The sequence below is a fragment of the Ranitomeya imitator genome, chromosome 5 (assembly GCF_032444005.1).
Source record: "Ranitomeya imitator isolate aRanImi1 chromosome 5, aRanImi1.pri, whole genome shotgun sequence".
NCBI classification, from domain to species: domain Eukaryota; kingdom Metazoa; phylum Chordata; class Amphibia; order Anura; family Dendrobatidae; genus Ranitomeya; species Ranitomeya imitator.
In genome coordinates this window covers 158,819,582-158,846,629 of record NC_091286.1, presented here as the reverse complement: position 1 = coordinate 158,846,629, position 27,048 = coordinate 158,819,582, and the positions used below count along the sequence as shown (strand labels likewise).

Below are 27,048 nucleotides of genomic sequence, written 5' to 3'. Positions count from 1 at the left end.
GGTCTTGCATGTTTTATATAGATCTCAGACTTTAATGGCAGAGTCTGATACACAAAAGTGATAAGAATAAGACCTGCCGAGTCTCACGCACCACAGACATGGATCTGTTTTTAAAACAAGTGTGTATGGATAATAAAATGCTATGGCTGTGTGTTCGCAAAGAATAAAAGCAGATGTAACACAGACGTGTGAATTTAGCCTAAAGGACTGTACTAGACATGACTTCATGATCACTAGCCATTTCATTGCCGTTACCTTGAGAGATTTGACAATGTATTATCCCAAGCTCACATACATATTTATTATGCATTCCATACCTTTGAAAGGGGGTTGTATCTGCAGCACATGGGCATGAGTTTAACAAGTACCATTCAATTATCTCTCTCTCTATATATAATCGTCTAAGAGGCACTTCCGTCTGTTTGTCTATCTGTCTGTCACGGAAATCCCAAGTCGCTGATTGGTAGCGGCAAAACCGCCACGACCAATCAGCGACGGGTACAGTCTGGCAGCGAAATGGCAGCTCCTTACTCCCCTGCCGTCAGTGCCCGCTCCATACTCCCCTCCAGTCAGCGCTCACACAGGGTTAATAGCTACGTTACATCGCCTTATGCCGCGGTATAACGCACTCCGCTAACGCTGCTATTAACCCTGTGTGACCAACTTTTTACTATTGATGCTGCTTATGCAGCATCAACAGTAAAAATACCTAATGTTAAAAAAAATAAAAAATCATTATATACTCACCCTCCGTTGGCCCCCCGGATGCAGCAAAGGCCTTTCCCGCTCCTCACGATGCTCCGGTGACCGGCCCATGCATTGCGGTCTCGCGAGATAATGATGTGGCGGTCTCGCGAGACCGCTACGTCATCATCTTGCGAGACCGCAATGCACTCTTGGGACCGGAGTGTCGCGAGGAGCATGGGTAAATGCTGGATCCGGGGGGGCCGACGGATGGTGAGTATATCACTTTTTTATTTTAATTCTTTTTTTTAACAGGGATATGGTGCCCACATTGCTATATACTATGTTGGCTGTGTTAGATACTGCGTGGGCTGTGTTATATACTACATCTCTGTGCCATATACTATGTGGGCTGTGCTATATACTACGTGGCTGTGGTATATATTACATGGCTGGGCAATATACTACATCTCTGTGCTCTATACTCCGTGGCCTGTGTTACATACTGCATGGGCAGTGTTATATACTACGTCTCTGTGCAATATACCGCGTGGCTGTGCTATATACTATGTGGCTGTGCAATATATTACGTGGCTGTGCAATATACTACGTGGCTGTGCAATATTATGTGTCTGTGCCATAGACTACGTGGCTGGGCAACATACTATGTGTCTGTGCTATATACTACGTGTCTGTGCTATATACTACGTGGCTGGGCAATATACTACGTGGCTGGGCAATATACTACGTGGCTGGGCAATATACTACGTATCTGTGATATTTACTACGTGGGCTGGGAAATATACTACGTGGGCTGGGCAATATACTATGTGGCTCGGCAATATACTACGTGGCTGGGCAATATACTACGTGGGCTGTGTTATATACTACATGGGCTGTATGCTACTTGACTGTGCTATATTTCTCTGCTGTTTCTGTGCATCATGAATCGTGGTGTTAAAAAGAGGGGCCCACAGACTCTTTCGCCCAGGGCCCTCAAAAATCAGGAGCCGGCCCTGGCTTCACTGATTGTTCACGAACAGGCGTGATCAATCAGCGACAGGCACAGTCTGCCCGCAAATTGGCACGGAATTTGAACCACGCTTCGCTAATTGGCCACGGCCGGCCGAATCCTGTGTATAAATTGCATTATTCTGAAAACTTCATAAATAAACTACATACATAGAATACCTGATGCGTTAGAATCGGGCCACCATATAGTATTGGTATAATCACAGAAATGTCGACAACAATTCTGCATTCTTTCAACTGCAAGGCAAAAATGGACTAGGGAAAGTTCTGATTACATCCGTGTTTTGGCTTTACCAGATTTGCCATGGTGGCCACTGTTTTAATAGGGAAAGTAGCGCTGCATACATTGCCAATTCTCTTGATAAAGGCTCCAGGGAAGGTGCCACCAGTTTTCTTGTAGTTTGATTTTTTTGTGAAATTGAACTTAAAATAGTAATTAAAATGTGTTAATGTAGTGTTAGCACTGTTTGCAAACATTTCTATATTACAAATATATATTTACCACTAGGGGGATCATTTTCCGTTTTAGACCTCAAGCAGCTATAGTAAGACTTACCAGCTTTACTGTTAGCAGCAAAATTGGGGCAGTAACTGCTGACATCATCATTTCCCTCCCCTTTTGGGTGCTCTAGTACTCCTGGGGCAGAATGAAGAGTAGCATCACAGGGCAGCGCCATTTTGTGGGAGACTGCCCTGTGATCTGCTATCACCAGCAGTTACTGGTTCTCTCCCATCAGTCTCTCTCACCCAGATGACATGATTCTATCACCCCCTCCCTAATGTTGGCCATTCACTGAAGACCCTCAGCTCATTCTTATCTTACTGAGGCATGAGTCACAGCTCCTGTTCTGATAATGCTAATGGTACACTGTTCCTCCATGATGTCTCTTATATTCTGCCCATACTTTTCTCCTGCATTTTACTCCCCTCTGCTGGAAGCAGTACTGCTTATGTTAGCAGATCCAAGGGCTCAATGAAAATTGCAGCAGAACACTCCCACTACTGTGAATTGTGCAGCCCACAGAGGTGTGCCCAGTTCACAGCAGTGACAGTTTTATTACAATAGATAGGGTCAGTGTCTGTCTGTTATCTCCTATGACCATGGAGTGCTGTATTATGGCATGGATAGTGTCGTGCTGCTACTGTGAAAGCAAGAGGTCAGCCCCCAGTGCCTTCTTTAAACTCCTATAACACACAAAATATGTTTCAAATGAAATCAAAACTTGGTTATAACAGCATGTTATTCTACATTACATTGATTTATTAATGATCTACAAACGCGGTACCTTTCCTTTAACAGAGTTTTCCAAGAAACAAAAGTTCATTTTAATCATCAATAGATTTTTGATTAATAATAATTTCCACAATTGAATGTGTTTATAAAATGTTCCTGTGCTGAGATAATCTTATAAATGTGCTCCTGCTGTGTAGTATGTAATGGTTCAGTCTGATCGTGCCGGAACATGGTCTGATCATGTCACATCTCCTGGAGAGGGGACAAAGTAAAAGAGTATATAGACAGGACAGCATGTGGCAACAGCTGATTCATTTTGTGATGTAAAACATTTTCCTGCCTGTTTTTAAACAATATTTTACTTCAAAGAATCAGATTTGATCCCGTGCAGTAATGTGTATCGCCCCCCCCCCCCCCTCCTCCCCACCAGGAGCTGTGGTGTGATCAGACCATGTCCCTGCCATTACACAGCAGGGGCACATTTCTAAGATTATCTCACCACAGGAACATTTTTCAACACATCCAATTGTGGAACTTATTATTACAAAATCTATTGATTAAAATGAGCTTTTGTTCGTGGGAAAACCCCTGTTAGTCCACCACACACATTAATTGGCTGTTGGCCAATTGGCTCTCCGAGAGCGCTCATTTGGGTGAGTGCTCTTGTTTCGGCTCAGAGTATGGCTGCCAGACACATCGGCAGTTATCCCCAAGAGACAATATGATCGGCAGTCAGAAATCAGACATGCTGGTTCGATATTCCTCAGACTATCCGATAACGCACTGTCTGCAGAATTTGTTGATATAAGCGGGTTAAGCCAACAGATTAATATGTATGGGGGGGCTTGGATGTGACCTTAGATAACAGCTTAGAAAACAGCTTCAGTAACTTCGTACATCGTTATGCTTTACTAGTAGTAAATGCTAACAATAAGCGACTACTGCTTTTCTGTATAAATTTACTATGAGTTTTTTATGCTTAAAAGTTGTCTGATTCATTAAAGGGCATGGGTATGAATGTGAGAAGCACATTGAAAGAGAAATGGTTAGCATTTGAAAAAGAAAACTAGTTCACTATTTTGTAATGTTAGCAAACAAAAAAAAAAATACACAGAAATAACCCACTAAAACAAATGAGTAAAGCTCATGCTATGGCTTAAATAAAACACATGGAGAACAAGCATGGTAGCCAAAACCAACAGTACTTTGCACACTTATTTTTCATTTATCCGAGGTTGACACTGAAAAGGGTATTCATCATTTCCGCAAACTTCTGACATTCAAAAATTTTTATATGTCAAGGTTATGGTGCTGAAGCCCATGGACCACCAAGAGGAATGGCACAGAGATCAGCCAAGCGAGATCCCCTTTTTTTCTGTGCATCCTTAGGCCACATTCACACGTTCAGTATTTTACATCAGTATCTGTAAGCCAAAACCAGGAGTACGCGATAAATACAATATTGGAAACGCGTCAGGCGTTTAGGGGCTGCTGTGTCCATGCATGATGTTTTTTTCTTGACATGAAAATAAAATATTGAAGATTTTTATGAAGAGACGCCTGGTGCAGGAACTTTTTTCTCATTCTTTTGCTATTGCTAATGATTGGTATGCAGTCAATTGTTCCTGGCATCTGTGTTCATCTGGATTCTGGTGAGGCACCACTAATCCCTTTCCCTGTTCCCAGTATGATGTTTGATAAATACAGAAGTGGTGACGTGTTACTATTATACTTTTTCTTCGATTGTAAGCCAAAAAGCAGGAGTGGAACAAATATGGATATAAAACACTGACCGTCTGAACGTGACCTAGGACAGCAGAAAAATGGGTATGAAGATTTCATAGGAATAAAGAGGCACAATAATCACTCGAGTACTTTTACCTTTGTTTAAGTGAACAGTAGAAATCAAATTCAAATGAACTACACCTCTAACATGTCAGAAATTTGTTAAAATGATAAGTCCTGTTTAGGAGAACATCAAAGGCTTAAAAGTGAGGTATCTCATTTAAAAAACTATTGAAATACCACCAGAATAGAAAACAGAGTAAAAGTAAAATCACAGAAATTGAGGAACATCTAGAGTCTGTACATTACAAAGATGGGGTAGGTTTCAAATTTGTAATAAGAATTCATACTAGACACTGTACCTTTGAAGATGTTCTGATGGTGAAAATTCCCTTTATTAGATGTGGGAGGGGCAAGGCCTATTTTTTTACCAGTACTGTTGGCATTGGCTGCAGTTGGCTGGAATGAGTTTGAAAGAAAGATACCATCGGACACAGGACGAGGTTGCCGTGCAGCAGGCAGCTGTGGATTAGATAAAGCTAGGAGGTCACCATAAGACTTTCGAGTACTGGAGTGCTTATCCTGACCTGCTAGGTTTGTGTCTTCCTCATCATCAGTATATGCAACAAACTTGGCAGTGTAAACGGTGTCAGGTGAAAGGGCCTGTGTTTTGAGGTAGGAAGTGTTTCGTTGAGGAGGGAGAGGAGGAGCATTAGACAGTAGAGGTGGGTATGGATGATCATATTCTTGTGGGAGTGGAGGTCTGTACAGACCAGGCTCTTCAGGCTCTAGCAATCTTCGCTCTGCTTCTTCATGCTGCCTGCGCCTCTCTGCTTCCAAACGATTATAATACTCTTCCTCCTGCCTCCTCTGATATAATATAAAAAAAAGGTAATTAAACACAATATAACAGACAAAATACACATACTAAAGGGAAACACTGCAAACACAGCCAAGTTAATCTTTTTTGTTTCTTGCTGCTAGCCTTTAGGTTATGTACACATTGAAGTTGATGCATCTGTTGAGTTTTTGCTTTAAGAAGATGGTTTCGGAAAACAACGGCAGTGTTTTCCAGAGTTATCTTTTTGGCGTCTTTAGTGTCATCTTAATTGCATCCTTGCCGCCAGAGTCTCTCGTTTATTGACTATATATAAAGTAGTGAGTGGCTTCTAAGGAAAGCCTCAAGCGGTGAACAGAAGGTGAAAAAGACTGAAGATATGCACAGCAAGTCATTTGACATTGCTCTGCTTATATATTTTTTTTTTTCGGCTTATTGAGCACTATTTCGAGTGGGTTCCAGGAGGAATGTGCCCGAAAAAGACGCCTTGTGGACACACCCAAAATATTACACTTGGGCAGATACAAAGCTACAGATTTCAAGAATGCACTTTTTTCTGCTTTAGCAAAGCTGTGTTATTTATACAGGGACCAGAAGTTCCCTGGATGATGAATAAAATTGACTTAACAGATAATTGGTTAAATCTGATTTTTTATATTGCTCCAAAAGATTTTTACAGGAAAAAAAATTGTTATATTACACAGAAAAGAGAAATTACCGGTCCCATATGCCAAATTTGCTACTAATAAACTTACCTTATGGAAAAAATGGCACTTTTATGAAGGTTTAAATACATTAGATGCATCCTACTTTGGGAGGAATTATATTAACAGGCATGAATGGTAATTAGGGGCAACTCAGTCAATATGGGTGTTAGAAAACAAAAGCCTCGATTCATCAAGTATTTTTTGCACACCAGCCTTGATGGAGAAAGAAGTGCCAAATTCCTTAAAAGGCAAGCAACTCCTAGTGGATTTGGAGTAAGTTTCAACACCAGTATGGTACCACAAGAAATGTACTCAAGTCATGTCATAATTTATGCCACTTTTGTGCCATAATTCTGATGAGTTTGCCATCCATGCTCAACTATGCCTATTCGAGCTAAGCTCTGGACACCATCAAAAAGTTGGAAGAGCTTGTCAGGACCAGTGTAAAAACACCGAAAGTCACACAATTTTTGCACAACTGCATTGATGACACACTTGGCATACTAATTAGAAGAGGCACCAGGGATAGAGGTAGGTAGGCTCAGGGGTTTGTTTCTACATCCACGGACTACAGATGTTGCCATAAAAATCCTGCAAATCTGAAGTCCAAACGTGGGCATTATGATAATGAGGCACAAGGAGGATTACTACTTTAAGGAGGAATAGGTAGATATTATTAGCACAGGGGTACATTATTATGAAATGGGAGGTATTATTGCTCTAAGGATGTGTAGCGACATAATATATTAGGAACATGGGGGCATTATTATAAAAAGGCACACAGGACATTAGAATTATAGGGAGGCACAGGGGGACATTACTACTTTAGGAGGCATTACTACTATAAGGAAACACATAGGGGGATTATTAACCTATATGACCACCAATACACCTTTTAGCTGACTTCAGAAAAATATATTTTAATGAACCCCGATAGGTGAATATTCAGCAGCTGTCAGCTGTACACTATAGCCGACAACCCTGCAGCATCAGCCATGATCGATGTTGGCACTGTGTAACCCCCTGAATTCATATGTCAAAAGTGACTGTGGCGTCTAGATTGTTAACAGAGCGTGGTGGCTCCATATTTAACTCCAGTGTCACCCTGCGATCTCAATTGTGTGATCCTACTACCATGGAAATCCATGGCCACCTAAATTTTCCACATCAAAGTAAAATATGTCACAAAAAAACAAACCATTGTCAAAATCACTGGATAAAGTGATGTGTCAGATTTGACTTGGTCACTAAGGGGTTAAGAGGTGGCCCATGGGGTACTATCACTATGTAGAGGTACAGAGAGCATTATTACTGAAGCTCAGAAGGAGGGCACTAATATTGTGCAAGGCACAAAGGGGGTATTATTACTGTCTTGAAGTAGCTATAGCACTATATTTTTTGAGACAACCAAAGATGTTTGTGTAACATTCTGCAGAAACAAGTAATGGATCGTAGAAGTGGTTATAGTGGTCTGGACTGAATGAAATGTTAGTTGGGTAGCAAAATGTGTAGCATACGAACATCACAAAGACCAATCTATATATATAATTGTCTAAGGGTTTTTCTGTCTGTCTGTCCTGGAAATCCTGGAAATATGCATGTCCCCGTAGTATATGGACAATGATGATTCCAGAATTCGCGGCAGACTGTGCCCGTCGCTGATTGGTCGAGGCAACCTTTATGACATCATCGTCGCCATGGCAACCATTATGACATCTACGTCGATACTGTGCCCGTCGCTGATTGGTCGAGGCCGCCAGGCCTCGACCAATCAGCGACGGGCACAGCATGGCGACGATGATGTCATAATGGAAATCCCGCGTCTCTGATTGGTCGAGGCCGACAGGCCTCGACCAATCAGCGACGGGCACAGTATCGACGTAGATGTCATAATGGTTGCCATGGCGACGATGATGTCATAAAGGTTGCCTCGACCAATCAGCGACGGGCACAGTATCGACGTAGATGTCATAATGGTTGCCATGGCGACGATGATGTCATAAAGGTTGCCTCGACCAATCAGCGACGGGCACAGTCTGCCGCGAATTCTGGAATCATCATTGTCCATATACTACGGGGACATGCATATTCTAGAATACCCGATGCGTTAGAATCGGGCCACAATCTAGTGCTATATAATTGTCTAAGGGTCACTTCCGTCTGTCTGTCTTTCTTTCAGTCACGGATATTCATTGGTCGCGGCCTCTGTCTGTCATGGAAATACAAGTCGCTGATTGGTCGTGGCAAAACGCCCACGACCAATCGGCGACGGACACAGTCCGGCGGCAACATGGCCGCTCCTTCCTCCCTGCAGTCAGTGCCCGCACCATACTCCCCTCCAGTCAGCGCTCACACAGGGTTAATGGCAGCGCTAATGGACCGCGTCATGCCGCAGTGTAATGCACTCCATTAACGCTGCTATTAACCCTGTGTGACCAACTTTTTTACTATTGATGATGCCTATGCAGCATCAACAGTAAAAAGATCTAATGTTAAAAATAATAAAAAAAAATAAAAAATAATCATATACTCACCTTCCGGCGCTTTTCACGCTCCTTGCGATGCTCCGGTAACCGGTCCATGCATTTCGATCTCACGAGATGATGACGTAGCGGTCTCATAGGACCGCTAAGTCATCATCTCGCGAGACCGCAATGCACTCTTGAGACCGAAGCGCGCGAGGAGCGTCTGTAAACGCTTCCTGGATCCAGGGGCCAACGGAGGGTGAGTATATAACTATTTTTTATTTTAATTATTTTTTTTTTAACAGGAATATGATGCCCACATTGCTAAATACTACGTGGCTATGCAATATACTACGTGACTGGGCAATATAGTACGTGACTGGGCAATATACTTTGTGGCTGGGCAATATACTACGTGGACATGCATATTCTAAAATACCAGATGCGTTAGATTCGGGCCACCATCTAGTATGTATGTATGTATGTATGTATGTATGTATGTATGTATGTATGTATGTATATATATATATATATATATATATATATATATATATATATATATATATATATATATATGTGTTTTTTTCTGTATTTTCATGACTATGAAAATTGTAAATTCATACTGAAGGCATCAAAACTATGAATTAACACATGTGGAATTATATACTTAAAGAAGTGTGAAATAACTGAAAATATGTCTTATATTCTAGGTTCTTCAAAGTAGCCACCTTTTGCTTTGATGACTGCTTTGCACACTCTTGGCATTCTCTTGATGAGATTCAAGAGGTAGACATCAGTGGCTTCACACTTTTTTGTTAAGTATATAATTCCGAAAGTTAATTCATAGTTTTGATGCCGTCAGTGTGCATTTACAATTTTCATAGTCATGAAAATACGGAAAAATCTTTAAATGAGGTGTGTCCAAACTTTTGATCTGTACCACAGCCTCATGCCACAGCAATTTGTTATTTACGCCACCTGATTCCTTTCCGCCGCCATTTTCTTGGTCCTGCTGCGCAGTCCGCGCTTTCCAGCGCTATTTTCTTGAAGACACACTGCAGTGTGTCTTCAAGAAAATGGCGCCGGAAAGCGAGGACTGCGCAGGCGCCTATTCCGCCAGCAGGAGGACCAAGAAAATGGCGGCGGAAAGGAATCAGGTGGCGCAAGTAACAAATTGCTGTGGCATGAGGCTGTGGAACTTCATGCCACAGCTATTTGTTACTTACGCCACCTGATACGGGGCATATACTATGGAGCATCAAATTAAAGAATGGTGCCGCAGGATGGGAGCAGCACATGACAGAATGGGGGCGCAGGATGGGAGCAGCACATGACAGAACGGGGGTGCAGGATGGCAGCAGCACATGACAGAACGGGGGCGCAGGATGGGAGCAGCACATGACAGAACGGGGGCGCAGGATGGAAGCAGCACATGACAGAACGGGGGCGCAGGATGGGAGCAGCACATGACAGAACGGGGGCACAGGATGGGAGCAGCACATGACAGAACGGGGCGCAGGATGGGAGCAGCACATGACAGAACGGGGGCGCAGGATGGGAGCAGCACATGACAGGATGGGGACGCAGGATGGAGCAGCACATGACAGGATGGGGACGCAGGATGGAGCAGCACATAACAGGATGGGGACGCAGGATGGAGCAGCACATGACAGGATGAGGACGCAGGATGGAGCAGCACATGACAGGATGGAGACCATATACCAATATAAATGCTCGCCACCCGGGCGTAGAACGGGTTCAATAGCTAGTATATATATATATATATATATATATATATATATATATATATTCACACAGTGCGGAAAAAAAGTATTTAGTCAGACACCATTCGTGCAAGTTCTACCACCTAAAAAGATGAGAGAGGCCTGTAAATTACATCATAGGTAGACCACAACTGTGGGAGTCAAAATTGATCAAACAAATCCAGAAAATCACCTTGTCTGATTTGGCAAGATATTTTTGGCAAATTAGGGTAGAAAATACAGTAAGTATTTAGTCACCTAAAAACATGCAAGTTTTCTGGCTCTCACAGACCTGTAACAACTTCTTTAAGGGGCTCCTCTGTCCTCCACTCATTACCTGTAGTAATGGCACCAGTTTTGAACTTGTTATCAGTATAAAAGACACTTGTCCACATCCTAAAGCAGTCACACTCCAAAATCCACTATGATGAAGAGCTAAGAGCTGTAAAAATACACCAGAAACGAAATTGTAGCCCTGCACTAGGCTAGGAAGACTGTATCTGCAATAGGCAAGCAGCTTGGTGTGATGAAAAAGTGTGGGAGCAATAATAAAAAAAAAATGGAAAACATACAAGACCGCTGATAATCTCCTTCGATCTGGGCTCCACGCAAGATCTCACCCCGTGGGGTCAAAATAATAACAGGAATGGTGAGCAAAAATCCCAGAACCACAAGTGGGACCTAGTGAATGACCTGCATAGAGATGGCACCACCGTAACAAAGGCTACCATCAGTAACACACTACGCCGTCAGGGACTCAGATCTTGCAGTGCCAGACGTGTCCTCCTGCTTAAGCCAGTACATGTCCAGGCTGTCTGAAGTTTGCTAGAGAGCATTTGGATTATCCAGAAGAGAGTTGGGAGAATGTCATATGGTCTGATAAAACCAAAGTAGAACTGTTTGGTAGGAACAAAACTCGTTGTGTTTGGTGGAGACAGAACCAGAATGCTGAGTTGCATCCAAAGAACACCATACCTACTGTGAAGCATGGGAGTGACAACATCATGTTTTGGGACTGTTTCTATGCAAAGGGACCAGGATGACTGATCCGTGTACAGGAAAGAAAAAATGGTGCCATGTATCATTAAAGTTTGAGTGCAAACCTTCCATCAGCAAGGGCATTGACTGGGTCTTTCAGCATGGTAATGATCCCAAGCACACTGCCAGGGCAACGAAGGAGTGGCTTCGCAAGAAGTATATGAAGGTCATGGAGGGTCTAGCCAGTCTCCAGATCTCAGCCTATAGAAAACCTTTGGAGGGAGCTGAAAGTCCGTGTTGCCCAGCGACAGGTTCAAAACATCACTGCTCTGGACTGGCAAGATGATTTTCTGGATTTGTTTTCTAAATTTTGACTCTCATAGTTGTGGTCTACCTATGATGTCAATTACACAATTACAGGCCTCTCTCATCTTTGTAAGTGGGAGAACTTGAACAATTGGTGGCCGACTAAATAAATATAAAAATATATATATACACACACACACTGCTCAAAAAATAAAGGGAACACTAAAATCCCACATCCTAGATATCACTGAATGAAATATTCCAGTTGTAAATCTTTATTCATTACATAGTGGAATGTGCTGATAACAATAAAACCTAAAAATGATCAACGTAAATCACAGCTAATATCCCACAGAGGTCTGGAGTTGGTGGATGGTGCGAGACATGATGTCCCAGATGTGTTCAATCGGATTCAAGTCTGGGTAATGGGCGGCTCAATCTATAGCTTCAATGCCTTCACCTTGCAGGAACTGCTGACACACTCCATCCACATGAGGTCTGGCATTGTCCTGGATTAGGAGGAACCCAGGGACAACCGCACCAGCATATGGTCTCACAAGGGGGCTGAGGATCTCATCTCGGTACCTAGTGGCAGTCAGGCTACCTCTGGCGAGAACATGGAGGGCTGTGTGGCCCTCCAAAGAAATGCCACCCCATACCATTACTGACCCACTGCCAAACCGGTCATGCTGAAGGATGTTGCAGGCAGCAGATCGCTCTCCATGGCGTCTCCAGACTGTCACGTACTGGATGCTTGGCATTTGCCACAAAACACCAGGATTGTCAAATTCGCCACTGACGCCCTGTGCTCTTCACAGATGAAAGCAGGTTCACACTGAGCACATGTGACATGTGCTCAGTGTGAACCTGCTTTCATCTGTGAAGAGCACAGGGCGTCAGTGGCGAATTTGACAATCCTGGTGTATTGTGGCAAATGCCAAGCATCCAGTACGGTGTTGGGCTGTGAGCACAACCCCCATCTGTGGACGTCGGGCACTAAGACCATCCTCATGGAGTTGGTTTCTAACCGTTTGTGCAGAAAAATGCACATTTGTGGCCTGCTGGAGGTCATTTTACAGGGCTATGGCAGTGCTCATCCTATTCCTCCTTGCACAAAGGCTGAGGGAGTGGTCCTACTGCTGGGCTGTTGCCCTCCTACACCCCTCCACGTCTCCTAGTGTACTGGCCTGTCTCCTGGTAGCGCTTCCAGCCTCTGGACACTACGCTGATAGACACAGCAAACCTTCTTACCACAGCTCGCATTGATGTGCCATCCTGGATGAGCTGCACTACCTGAGCCACTTGTGTGGGTTGTAGAGTCTGTCTCATGCTACCACGAGTGTGAGAGCTCAAACAACATTCAAAAGTGCCCAAAACATCAGGCAGAAAGCATTGGTACTGAGATGTATGTGGTTCCCACCTGCAGACCGCTACAAGCATATGGTCTCATAAGGGGTCTGAGGATCTCAACTCATTAATGGCACTCAGAATACCTATGGGAGCACAAGGAGGGCTGTGTGGCCCTCCAAAGAAATGCCACCCCACACCATTACTGACCCACTGCCAAACTGGGCATGCTGAAGGATGTTGCAAGCAGCAGATCGCTCTCCACGGCATCTCCAGACTCTGTCACATGTGTTCAGTGTGAACCTGCTTTCATCTGTGAAGAGCACAGGGCGCCAGTGGCGAATTTGCCAATCCTGGTGTTCTGTGGCAAATGTCCAGCGTCCTGCAGTGTTAGGCTGTGAGCACAACTCCCATATGTGGACGTCAGGCACGCAGACCATCCTCATGGAGTCGGTTTCTAACCGTTTGTGCAGACACGCACATATGTGACCTGCTGGGGGTCATTTTGCAGGGCTCTGGCACTGCTCCTCCTGTTCCTCCTTGCACAAAGGCTAAGGTAGCGGTCCTGCTGCTGGGTTATTGCCCTCTTAGGCTACGTTCACATTTGCGTTGTGCGGTGCTGCGTCGGCGACGCAACGCACAACGCAAACAAGAACGCATGCAAAACGCATCATTTTGTGACGCATGGGTCCTTTTTTGGCATGATTTTGGACGCAAAAAAATGCAACTTGCTGCGTCCTCTGCGCCCTGACGCTTGCGCCAAAAAAAGACGCATGCGTCACAAAACGCAAGACAACGCATGTCCATGCGCCCCATGTTAAATATAGGGGCGCATGACGCATGCGTCGCCGCGGTTGCGCCCGACGCAGCCTCGTAAAACGCTAATGTGAACGTAGCCTTACGGACCCCTCCACGTGTACTGCCCTGTCTCCTGGTAGCGCCTCCAGCCTCTGGACACTACGCTGACAGACATAGCAAACCTTGCCACAGCTCGCATTGATGTGCTATCCTGGATGAGCTGAACTACCTGAGCTACTTGTGTGGGTAGTAGAGTCAGTCTCATGCTACCACGAGTGTGAAAGCACAACCAGCATTCAAAAGTGACCAAAACATCAGCCAGAAAGCATTCGTACGGAGATGTGGTCCGCGGTCCCCACCTGCAGAACCACTCCGTTATTGAGGGTGACTTGATAATTGCCAATAATTTCCATCTGTTGTCTATTTCATTTGCACAACAGGATGTGAAATTGATTGTCAATCAGTGCTGCTTCCTAAGTGGACAGTTTGATTTCACAGAAGTTTGATTTACTTGGAGTTGTATTCTGTTGTTTAAGCGTTCCCATTATTTTTTTGGGCAGTGTATGTATATGTATATATATATATATATATATATATATATATATATATATATATATATATATATATATACATATATATATATATATACATACATATATATACATATATATACATATATATATACATATATATATATATATATATATATATATATATATATACACACACACACACACACACACACACTATATAACTGTCTTAAGGGTCACTTCTGTCTTTCTGTCTGTCCTTCTTTCTGTCACGGATATTCATTGGTCGCGGCCTCTGTCTGTCATGGAAATCCAAGTCGCTGACTGGTCGCAGCAAAGCAGCCACGACCAATCAGCGACGTGCACAGTCCGGAAGAAAATGGCCACTTCTTACTCCCCGCAGTCAGTGCACGGCGCCCGCATACTCCCCTCCAGTCACCGCTCACACAGGGTTAATGCCGGCGGTAACGGACCGCGTTATGCCGCGGGTAACGCACTCCGTAACCGCTGCTATTAACCCTGTGTGTCCCCAACTTTTTACTATTGATGCTGCCTATGCGGCATCAATAGTAAAAAAAAATGTAATGTTAAAAATAATTTAAAAAAAAAACAAAAAACCTGCTATTCTCACCCGCCGTAGTCCGCCGAGCCGCTCGCGCCTGCCACCATCTTCCGTTCCCGGCGATGCATTGCAAAATTACCCAGAAGACGTAGCGATCTCGCGAGACCGCTAAGTCATCTGGGTAATTTCACAATGCATCCCGGGAACGGAAGATGGCGACAGCCACGCGCGTATCGCTGGAGCTTCGGTGGAACCCAGGGGGTGAGTATATAACTTTTTTATTTAAATTTTTTTAACAGGGATATGGTGCCCACACTGCTGTATACTACGTGGGCTGTGTTAGATACCGCGTGGCTGCTATATGCTACATAGGCAGTGTTATATACTATGTGGGTTGTGTGATATACTCCGTGGGCTGTACAATATATTACGTGGCCACTGTTATATACTGCGTGGGCAGTGTTATATACTACTTGGCTGCTATATACTGCGTGGGCTGTGCTATATATTATGTGGCCACTGTTATATACTGTGTGGCCTGTGTTATACACTAGGTGGCAGCTATATACTGCGTGGGCTGTGCTATATATTACATGGCCAGTGTTATATACTGCGTGGCCTGTGTTATATACGTCCCGTGTTATATACTGCGTGGCTGCTATATACTGCGTGGGCTGTGTTATATAGTACGTGGCTGTGTTATATACTGCGTGGCCACTGTTATATATTGCGTGGCCTGTATTAACGCATCGGGTATTCTACAATATGTATGTATATAGCAGCCACGTAGTATATAGCACAGGCCACGTAGTATTTGTCTGCTATATACTACATGTCTCCTATATATACTACATGGCCTGTGCTATATACTATGTGGCTGCTATATACATACACATTCTAGAATACCCAATGCGTTAGAATTGGGCCACTATATATATATATATATATTTTTTTTTTAATTTACATACAGACACATACATGCATTCACAGACACTTACACACCCACATGTACATAGGTAGACAAAAAAACACAGATCCAAAATTGCACAACATAGTGAAAAAAATAATTAAATGCAATAAAAAATTAAAAGGTATTTACAAATTCAAGAAACTTCCCAGGGCAGGAGAAAATGGACAATACAGTTGTGCTCAAAAGTTTACATACCCCAGCAGAATTTTTGCTTTCTTCACCTTTTTTCAGAGAATATGAATGGTAACACCAAAACCTTTTTCTCCACTCATTGTTAGTGGTTGGGTGAAGCCATCTATTGTCAAACTACTGTGGTTTCTCTTTTAAACTATAATGACAAACCAAGACAATAAAATGACCCTGATTAAAAGTTCACATACCCCATTTCTTCATACGGTTTATTGCCCCTCTAACATCAATTACAGCTTGAAGTCTTTTGTGGTAGTTGTGGATGAGGTTATTTACTTTCTCAGATGGTAAAGCTGCCCACTCTTCTTGGCAAAAAGCCTCCAGTTTCTGTCAATTCCTGGGCTGTCTATCATGAACTGTGCGCTTGAGATCTCCCCAGAGTGGCTCAATGATATTGAGGTCAGGAGACTGAGATAGCCACTCCAGAAACTTCAGTTTGCTCTGCTGTAGCCAATGACAGGTCGACTTGGCCTTGTGTTTTGGATCGTTGTCATGTTGGAACATGCACGTACGTCCCATGCGCAGCTTCCAGCCAGACGAGTGCAAATTTTCCCCTAGTATTTGCTGATAACGTGCAGTATTCATCTTTCCTTCAAGTTTGACCAAGTTTCCTGTGTATTTGTAGTTCACACATTCCCAAAACATCAGCGATGAACCACCGTGCTTTACAGTAGGAATGGTGTTCCTTTCATCAAATGCCTTGTTGACCTCTCTCCAAACGTAATGTTTATGGTAGTGGCCAAAAAGTTAAATTTTGATCTCATCACCCCAAATTGCCTTGTACCAGCAGTTTTGAGGCTTGTCTCTGTGCCGTTTTGCATATTGTAGGAGATTTACTTTGTGGCAGTTGCGCAGTAATGGTTTCTTCTGGCAACTCAACCATGCAGCCCATTTTTCTTCCAGTGCCTCCTTATTGTGCATCTTAAAACAGCCACATCGGTAGTTTACAGAGAGTTCTGTATTTCATCTGATGATATTTGGGTTTTTTTCTTTGCATCCCCAACAATTTTCCTGGCAGTTGTAAATGACATTTTTGTTGGTCTACCTGACCGTAGTTTTGTTTTTACAGAGCCCCTGATTTTTCGTTTGTCAATCACAGTTTGAACGCTGCTGACTGGATTTATCAATCCCATGGATATCTTTTTGTATTCCTTTCCTGTTTCATACAGTTCAACTACCTTTTCCCATAGATCAGTTGACAATTCTTTTGCTTTCCCCATGACTCACAAACGTCAGTGGCTGGATGAAAGATGCAAGAGTCTGTCTGGATTCCAGAAACTCACTCAGCTTTTATGCACATACACTCATTACAAGCAAACAGTTCATAGGTAAGGATGTTATCTTTAGTAGCCATTCAAACCCATTTGAGTGAATTTCTGTGCATGTTATCAGGCCAAAATCACCACGGTATGTAAACTTTTGATCAGGGTCATTTGGATGTTTTGGTTTGTCATTATGATTTAAAAAGAGAAAACACAGTAGTTTGACAATAAATGGCTTCGCCCAACTACTAACCATGAGCGGAGAAAAAGTTTAGGCGTTATCATTCATATTCTCTGTAAAAAGGCCAAGAAAGAAAAAATTCTGCTAGGGTATGTAAATTTTTGAGCACAACTGCAAGTTTAGTATATATCATAAATGCTGTAAGATGTTGGTATCAGTCCATTAATGTTAAAGCAATACAGCCCATCCTATAGATCATGGGTCCCCAACCTGTGGCTCGTGGGCCCGTGATGTGTGGCTCACAACTGTCTACCAGATTGGTGCATTAGCACCAAATCTAGCAAACACTATGAAGAGCAGATCTCTAGATGGTGACTTTTGTGAGTAGCCCTGCACAGAAGAGCAGATCTCTAGATAGTGATTTTTGCACTTTTGAATCTCCTTTTTTTAATGCACCTTAATTTATTCTGCCAAGAGGTATAATCACTTTATTTGATATTTTATTTTGTAATGCTCTGCACCATCCACAATATACATATAGGACTCTTTATAAGGCATAGGTGGAAAGTGATCAGTCATAGGTTAAGTGGGGTACTATTCCCTAACTTACCACTAGATGACAGTTTAATAGTCATTTATAAATAATAAGAGTTGTTTTTTTTTATCATGAGTGATTTCTGTATTTGAGGTATACAGCTCTGGCAAAAATTAAGAGACCACCACATCAAAACCCTGTCATGGGCAGCCCAATCTCCAGACCTGAACCCCATTGAAAACCTCTGGAATACAATCAAGTGGATGATGGACAGCCACAAGCCATAAAACAAAGAAGAACTGCTTACATTTTTGCACCAGGAACAGTGTGAAAGACTGGTGGAAAGCATGCCAAGACGCATGAAAGCTGTGATTATAAATCATGGTTTTTCCACAAAATATTGATTTCTGAACTCTTCCTGAGTTAAAACATTAGTATTGTTGTTTCTAAATGAATATGAACTTGTTTTCTTTGCATTATTTGAGGTCTGAAAGCACTGTTTTTTGTTTTTTTGACCATTTCTCCATTTCAGAAAAAAAATACAAAATTTATTGCTTGGAACTTCGGAGACATGTCAGTAGTTTATAGACTAAAAGAACAATTTACATTTTACTCAAAAATATACCTATAAAGAGGAAAATCAGAGCAACTAAAAATTTTGCAGTGATCTCTTAATTTTTGCAAGAGCCATACATATAGGGAAGAATAAACTTCCCCTCTGTCTTCCCTAATAAATAGCCCTTTCAAAATTCTGCACAAGCAGCTTTATGATTCTATATATAAAAAATATTTTCTATTACAAAACTACTATAGTCCATGTGTAAAGATATTCTGAAATGTTATATGTATATTTGATTTGAAGACATAGTATATGACCTACAAAGGAAACTTACCTTCTATGTAACATAAAAGAACATGCTTGTATGAATTTATGCCATATCTGTACTAGAGTGTACCATGTGTCGCCTTACCATGTACTAAATTTCAACCCTTTTGTTTGCAACCCTTGTTTTTTAAAAGAAAAAAAAAAAACATTTTTGTCATCACATATAATAAAAGATTTTTGTATTGTCATGTTAAACAGTTCTCCAGGTCCAGTTTTTAATAGGATAATTATATATATACATACATAAGTATATATATATTTATATATATATATATATATATATATATATATACACATATATACACATACATACATATATATATATATATATATATATATATACACATACACATATATATATATATATATATATATATACACATACACATATATATATATATATATATATATATATATATATATATATATATATATATATATATATATATATAGATATACTGTATCCTCACCCATCCCTTGTAGATTGTGAGCCCTCGCGGGCAGGGTCCTCTCTCCTCCTGTACCAGTTGTGACTTGTATTGTTAAAGATTATTGTACTTGTTTTATTATGCATACCCCTCCTCACATGTAAAGCGCCATGGAATAAATGGCGCTATAATAATAAATAATAATAATATATATACACATACATATATATATATATATATATATATATATATACACACATATATATACATACACATATATATATATACATACACATATATATTTATATATATATATATATATATATATACACACATATATACATACACACACGCACACACACACACATACATATATATATATATATATATATATATACACAGCACATAAAGAAAAACTAGGACTTTAAAGTCCTAGTTTTCTTTTTCTGCAGTTTCCTTTTTTTGCCTATAATCTGAGAGGCCACATGACTGCTGGCCAGGGAAGCAGGCACTTGAATAAGGTATCTATCTATCAATAGGCTATACTTTCGTGTTTATTTTCTCCTGCCCTGGGGAGATTTTTAGGATTTTGTAATTTTTTTTCATTTTCATGTTTTGGGTGTTTTCACAATAGTTTTATTGGGCTATTATTAAGTTATATTTTATTATTACTCCATTTACATTAGAAAATTATCATATGATTTATTTGAGACACCTTGGAATTTATTAGTCAGTGAAGTAAACTAGAAAATTCCAAAAAAAACCAAACCCAAACAAACCTAGCAATGGAGGAATTGTTTTCTCTTCACCATTTCACCACTACTTATAATGGTTTCCCTGTTTTTCATTAGGTTACGTGGTAAAATTTTACACACTTGCGTACGTTATATTGAGTATGTTAATTATTTCTTTAACCCCTTAATGACATCTGCCGTTTATGCCCGTAAACTGCCATATACTGAGTGACGATCATGTCTGCTCAGAGCTGGCAAAATCATCAGTAGGTGTCAGCTACAAATCATAGCTGACACCTTGCAGTAATGACCACGATCAGTGCTAGTGCCTATTGTGGGCGTTTAACCCCTCTGATGCTGCTGTCAATAGCAACAGCGGCTTTGATCTGCTTGCCAGAGGGAGGGAGCTCTCTCTCTGCTCCGCTTGGCACAACGCAATTGTGTCATGCCGTTGGTCTGTATGGTGACCTCATGGCGAAAAATGACCGTGGATCTTGCAGGTATGGTGGCCTTTAAGTTCCTGCCTCCTGCCCATATCTCATTGACAGCTGAAATGCCTTGCAATGAAAATCATTGCAGAATATTTTATCAGCGGTCAGATCATAAAAAGTTGATGTCCAATAGGAAGACTAGGTATAAAAAAAAAATAGAAAACCGTGAAATAAAATTTGCAAAATGTGGAAAGAAAAGAGAAAGTATGAAAAAAAGTGGAAAAATGTTTTGCAAGAAAAAATGCTGTTATTCTGTAAACTAAAGAATAAAAAGTACATGCTTGGTATCGCCGTGTTTGGAACAAATCAATCTATAAACTGGTTATCTTAATTAACCAGTTTAGTGAACACTGTAAAAAAAAAAAAATAAATGCGCCAAACCTATAGCTTTTAGTTATACTGACAAAACAGACTGAAAAGGGATTGCAAAAAAAAAAAAAAAAAGTATCAATAACAATGGTGTTGCTGTAATTGTAGTGACAGGAAGAATAAAGTTGAAAATTAAAGACAATTCCTGAATTGTATTTTAATTGGTCATTCTTTATCTCAAAAGTTAGAATAAAAAGCAAGTAAAAAATGTTATGTACCCTCAAATGGCACAAAAAAAAAAATTTCATCCCACAAAAACAAGCCTCTTCTCAGATCTGTTGTTTGTCAAAGAAAAAATAGAAAATAATACAAAACCCGGCACTCAACTTTGTGGTGTGAAGAAACGAAAGATTTATTATCCCAAATCAGAAAACGTTTCGGTTCCACAGCTGGACCTTCATCAGTAACGTTTACTGGGACAATGTATAGATTCAAGTGGCTATATGGCCTGCCCGGAGGTTGCTACCAATATAGTATTGGATACCCAGAAAGAGAAGTTACAGCCTATATAGGTGCTGTCATCGCAGCGTCCACCGCTAAATAGCTATTCAGCGGTGGACGCCGCGATGACAGCACCTATATAGGCTGTAACTTCTCTTTCTGGGTATCCAATACTATATTGGTAGCAACCTCCGGGCAGGCCATATAGCCACTTGAATCTATACATTGTCCCAGTAAACGCTACTGATGAAGGTCCAGCTGTGGGACCGAAACATTTTCTGATTTGGGATAATACATCTTTCGTTTCTTCACACCACAAAGTTGAGTGCCGGGTTTTGTATTACTGGCTGATTACGGTTTGGGAACCTACCCGTGCACCTCATACGGTTGTGCACACGTGTTTCTAACTAAAGAAAAAAATAGAGGCTGCTCATGTTCCTAATAGTTCAGAGGCGTCTGAAAACCAACATTGCTCCCAAAAAACAATCCAGTAAAATACAAGCTCGAAAAGCCAAATGGACTCTCTTCTAAACCCTGCACATTTACATGTATGGTATTGCTGCAGATGGGAGAACGCACTTAAAAGGGAACCGGTCAACAGAATTGTGCACAGTAAACTACAGGCAGTGTTAGGTCGGGGGGAGGCAGCTTACTGAGGGATCAGTGACCTGTCAGAAGCCATACAGATGAATACCTAATCAGAGCACCACATGAACATGAAAATTGCAAAATTTCAAATAATGTGTCAAGTTTTCAGTATTTTCATGAATTGAAGCATTCAAGAGTTATTACCACATAAAGTGACACTGGTCTGAATTGAAAATTTGGCCTGGTCAGGAAGGTGAAACTAAGCTTTGTAGTGAAGGAGGTTAAATGGGTTGTCTTATATGGTCACTTTAGTGACAGCAAAGTTTTCTTGTTAAAACAAACACTTTGCAATTTATTTCAAATCTCTCAAGGATTTCTATAGGTCGCTGCCTAGCTTACTGGTCACCTCTATAGTCTTATATATCGTAAGGTGGCTGTAGGACCTCAAGTAATGCTTTAGTACATATAAGACTAAAAAGGAGCTATTTGGCTTTGACAGGTTGATTGTGAGCAGCTGAAGAGTTAGGAGAGATGGCTGCTCACCATATCTCCACCCTTGGGTGTGGTTCACTTTGCAAAATGAGACCAGTTTGTCTCAAGTCTTTGTGTATGGGGTTGTGCAAATCTCCTGGATTGAGTGTCTTTGCTAAAGAACTAAGAAGCTGAACTCTAAGCCAAGCAGGCAAACCAGCACCATTCTACGGGCTTCTTACTTTGTGCCGGATATAAGCTGTTTTTACATTTTCCTGTGATGTGGTTTAAAAGGACTGCAATAAACCAGCCAGACTTCTTATAAAAACAGTTCCTGTGATACCTCAGATCGCTCTCAAGTATGAAGCATTGCTACAATTTGATGAAGAATGTGGGCAGCCTTCCCATGGAACAAGTGTGACTGCTACAGAAGTACTGCACGTCGTGAGTGAAGGTAGCTATAAGCCAGAACGCAATGTCACAGCATGGAGGATCTGATCAAGCACCTAGTGCAAGCCCAACAGCAGCAACAGCTGGCACAGCAGGAGACAAGTAAGCTGTTTATACAACAGCTGCATTAGTAGCAACAGCAATAGCTGGCACAACAGGAGTCAAATAACCTGTTAATGCAAAGCCTTCAGCAACAGCAGGAGCAGGTTGAATTACTCACAGAGGCTGTTCATCGTATGGCAGCAGCACCGACTACAAAATCAGCTTATGATTTTTCTATCCCGAAGGAGGTGAAGAGAGCCTTGCAGAAAATGATCCTGGGAGACGACAGAGGCCTTTGTAATATTTTTTGAAGGGGTCGCTGAAAGGGAGAACCCCCCACCAGAGCAGTAGGCAGAAGTTAAAGAAGTTAAAGAACACCAAAGAATCTGCAAAATTGAAACTGGAAATTTTGACATGCTTGAGGTGACCATGTCTGTCAGTTTGATCTGCTGCAGTTCGTCCTCTACCCCAACACATATGGTAGAGCAAGTTGTAAAGGACTAATTCGTGCTCTCCCTTCTGAACCCGATGCAGATTTGGGTTGCTCAGGGAGATCCCTGGAACACCGATAGCTTGGTTGGACTGGTCGAAAAGAATCAGGTGTCAACAGTTCCTTGGGGAGGCAGGCCACTCCATACTGGGAGTCCCATCATGAGTTGGTGGCTAAAAAGGGGGCGGGTCTCATTAGAGGATGTAATTTGCTGGAGACATCACAGCCCAGGTCATAGAGCTGCTCATTATCCCCTGACCACAAAGAAAATGGACTGTAGGCTGGGATGTTGATGTTCATTCTACACATATCTGGTTTGCAGTGCGGACTGTCCTGTCAATGTGAATTGTCTGCAAATAAATGGACTACTAAACTCAGAGAGTTTGGTGACCCTCATGAGAGCCACACTCACTCTCAAGTTGATCCCTGGGAAGAAGGTGGGCGTCCGCTGCATTCACTGTGATGTAAAAGACTATCTGGTAGCCAGAGAGGTCATCGAGATGGACCGAGGTACTGAGTCCTATGAGATCAATGTGGTCCAGGATTTATTGCACCCAATTATCATAGGCCAGGATTTTGTGTTGTTTTGGGACTTGTGGGGGAGAGATGGAGACCTCAATTGTTCGGGTAAAGTTAGCCCTAAAGAAGTCTTACCAACCCCAGAGCCTGACGGGTTTCACTTCTGTGCAATGGTGGCAGATGAGGTGGTATCCCCGAAGGCTGACATTCCTGACATAAAAGTGAACATAGAAATTTGTTTTCTCCGCCCAACAGAGACCCAGCTCTAAAAGAAGCGTACAATAATTTAACGGTTATAAATGGCATATGACAGGAGCCGGGGGCGACACCAGATTTCCTTATTTTATGATGAGTGGGGACTTATTGTATCGGGTTACTAAGGTCAGAGAGGAAATAGTGGAGCAACTATTGGTTAAAGGACCCTACAGATGGAGGGTGTTGGACAGGGTCAATTTACATGTCTTGGTTGGCCATCTGGGTGTCAATAAAACCCAATAATGGGTCAGGCTGAGGTTCTATTGGTAAAAGGTATTTCAAGTCTTGTCCCACCTCCCAGTTAATCACTCCCATCTCTCACTTTCAAAATCCCGTGGAGCTGTTACCCACCATGGCATAGCAAGAAAGGGGCCCCCCTGGAAACGCCAGGCCCGAAAATTGAAATCTTGAGAATTGCTGCAGCAAACTCGGGAAATGTTCTCAGATTTGCTGGGATGTACCGATATCACAGAACCCGCGGTTCTGAAGGAACCCCAAGAGTGGGTGAATCCCAAGCCCTACCGAATTCCAGAGGCCTGCCGAGAATGGATCTCCAAGGAAGTAAGGTGTATGCTAAATCTCAGAGTCATTGATGAATCTAAGAGCAGGTGGTCTAACATGATTGTCCTTGATCCAAAACCCGATGGAGAATGGAGATTCTGTAATGATTATCGGAAGCAGAACGAAGTCTCCAAGTTTGACGCATATCCAATGTCGCATGTCTATGAGCTGACAGAGGTTTGGACCGGCAAGGTACATAACCACCTTGGATCTAACAAAGGGATATTAACAAATTCCTCATGTCACAAGAAGGCAAAGAGAAGACTGTTTTTTCTATGCCCGACGTTTGATTCCAATATATACGGATGCTGCTCAGACTGCAGGGAGCTCTGGCCACCTTCCAGAGGGCCATGGACCATTTTCTCACACTCCATAAGAATTAAGCTGCAATATAGCAGGACGATATAATAATCTTCAGCCCAGATTGGGGAAGTCACCTGGAAAAGTCTGAGCAGTGTTTGTTGCTCTCAAGAAGTTGAGATTCGCTATAAATCCCCCCAAAAAATATGCCACGGAGAAAGAGGAGGCCAAATGCCTTGGATAAGTAGTATGTAGAAGTGAAATTAAATCCATGTCAATCGAGTGGACGCAATCCAGAACTTAAACCACTCTCATGACAGCAAGTTAGGGCCTTTCTGGGGGAATCGTAGGGTACTACAGGAGGTTCATTCCGAACTTTGCCAGGGTGGCCGCACCCTGACTGATCTCCTTACGGGAACAAAATCAGTCATGGCCAAATAGACATTGGAGGCGCAGACGGCCATTCAAGAACTGAAAGTAGCTCTGTGTAAGCAGCTGGTCTTGATTGCCCCTGACTAAGAATGAATTTGTACTACAAACGGATGCCTCATAAGTCGGATTAGGTGCGGTCCTTTCTCAGGAGATACATGGAAAGGAGTATCCTATTCTCTACCCGAATAGGAAATTGTCAGCATGTGAGAAAAATTATTCCAATGTAGAAAAGGAATGCTTGGCCATAAAGTGGGCGGTGGACATTTTGCGATACTATATCTTAGGGCGAAAATGTAAATTAGTGACAGACCATGCGCTACTCAGGTAGGATGAGGGAGAAAAATGCTCATGCTACCCACCCCTGGTTTCTAGCCTTCCATTATTTCCTCTTCCATATGTAACATAGAAGCCGGTAGTTACATGATAATGCCTATGCCGTCTCGAGAATCCCATATCTACTGGTAGAATGTGCAAAGTCCACGGCTTTAGGCAGAGGGGGAGGAATGTAAGGTGGCTGTAGGACACTTAGTGGAGGGGAGATAAATAGTGATGAGCGAGTGTACTCGTTGCTCGGGTTTTCCCGAGCACGCTCGGGTGACCTCCGAGTATTTATGACTGCTCGGAGATTTAGTTTTCATCGCGGCAGCTGAATGATTTACAGCTACTAGCATGCTTGATTACATGTGGGGATTTCCTAGCAACCAGGCAACCCCCACATGTACTCAGCCTGGCTACTAGCTGTAAATCATTCAGCTGCCGCGATGAAAACTTAATCTCCGAGCAGTCAAATACTCGGAGGTCACCCGAGCGTGCTCGGGAAAACCCGAGCAACGAGTACACTGGCTCATCACTAGAGATAAACCTTGAGTAATGCTTTAGTACATATAAGACTAAAAGAGGCTAATCTGCCATGACAGGTTGACTAGGAGCACCTGAAGAGTTGGGAGAGATGGCTGCTCACTATAGCTCCACCCTTCGGTGTGGTTCACTTTGTAAAATGAGACCTGTGCATGGAGGTGTGCAGATCTATTGGACTGAATGCCTTTGCTAAAGGACTAAGAATCTGGACTCTAAGCCACACGGGCAAACCAGCACTATTGTATGGATTTGATACCCTTATGTTTTTCATTGTGCAGGGCATCGGCTGTATTTACGTTTTCCTGTGATGTAGTTTATGAAAACTGAAATAAACCAGCCTGACTTTAAATAGAAATGGTTCCTGTGATACTCACTTGGGAGCGATCTGAGATAGTACTGTTATACTATGCAGTCTAAAGTTGGCCAGCTTCCAAAAGGCAGAGAAGTGGTGCACTTCTGAAGAAACATAGAAAGTTAAGCGAAAAGCCTTTTAAAGGGATAACCCTTTTGTGCTTTCATACTTCAGTTGCATTTGGTTACTTGTTTCATACCTGCACAACTAAAAGA

At 42.1% G+C, this 27,048-nt stretch overlaps 1 protein-coding gene across 19 annotated transcripts in view; it reads right to left on the bottom strand.

The window, feature by feature from the left end:
- The window catches only part of AFDN (afadin, adherens junction formation factor), a 447,314-nt gene that overhangs the window by 37,149 nt on the left and 383,117 nt on the right, over positions 1-27,048 (bottom strand). For 9 of the 19 annotated variants that reach the window (XM_069769255.1, XM_069769253.1, XM_069769254.1 and 6 more), the window contains one exon: positions 5,323-5,605. The exons of 2 other annotated variants lie outside the window; for them this stretch is intronic. In XM_069769255.1, coding sequence (XP_069625356.1) covers positions 5,323-5,605 — 283 coding nt within the window. Of the gene's footprint in view, positions 1-5,097; positions 5,606-27,048 lie in introns of all 19 variants that reach the window. 8 more of the 19 variants (XM_069769252.1, XM_069769245.1, XM_069769247.1 and 5 more) reach the window with 1 other exon arrangement.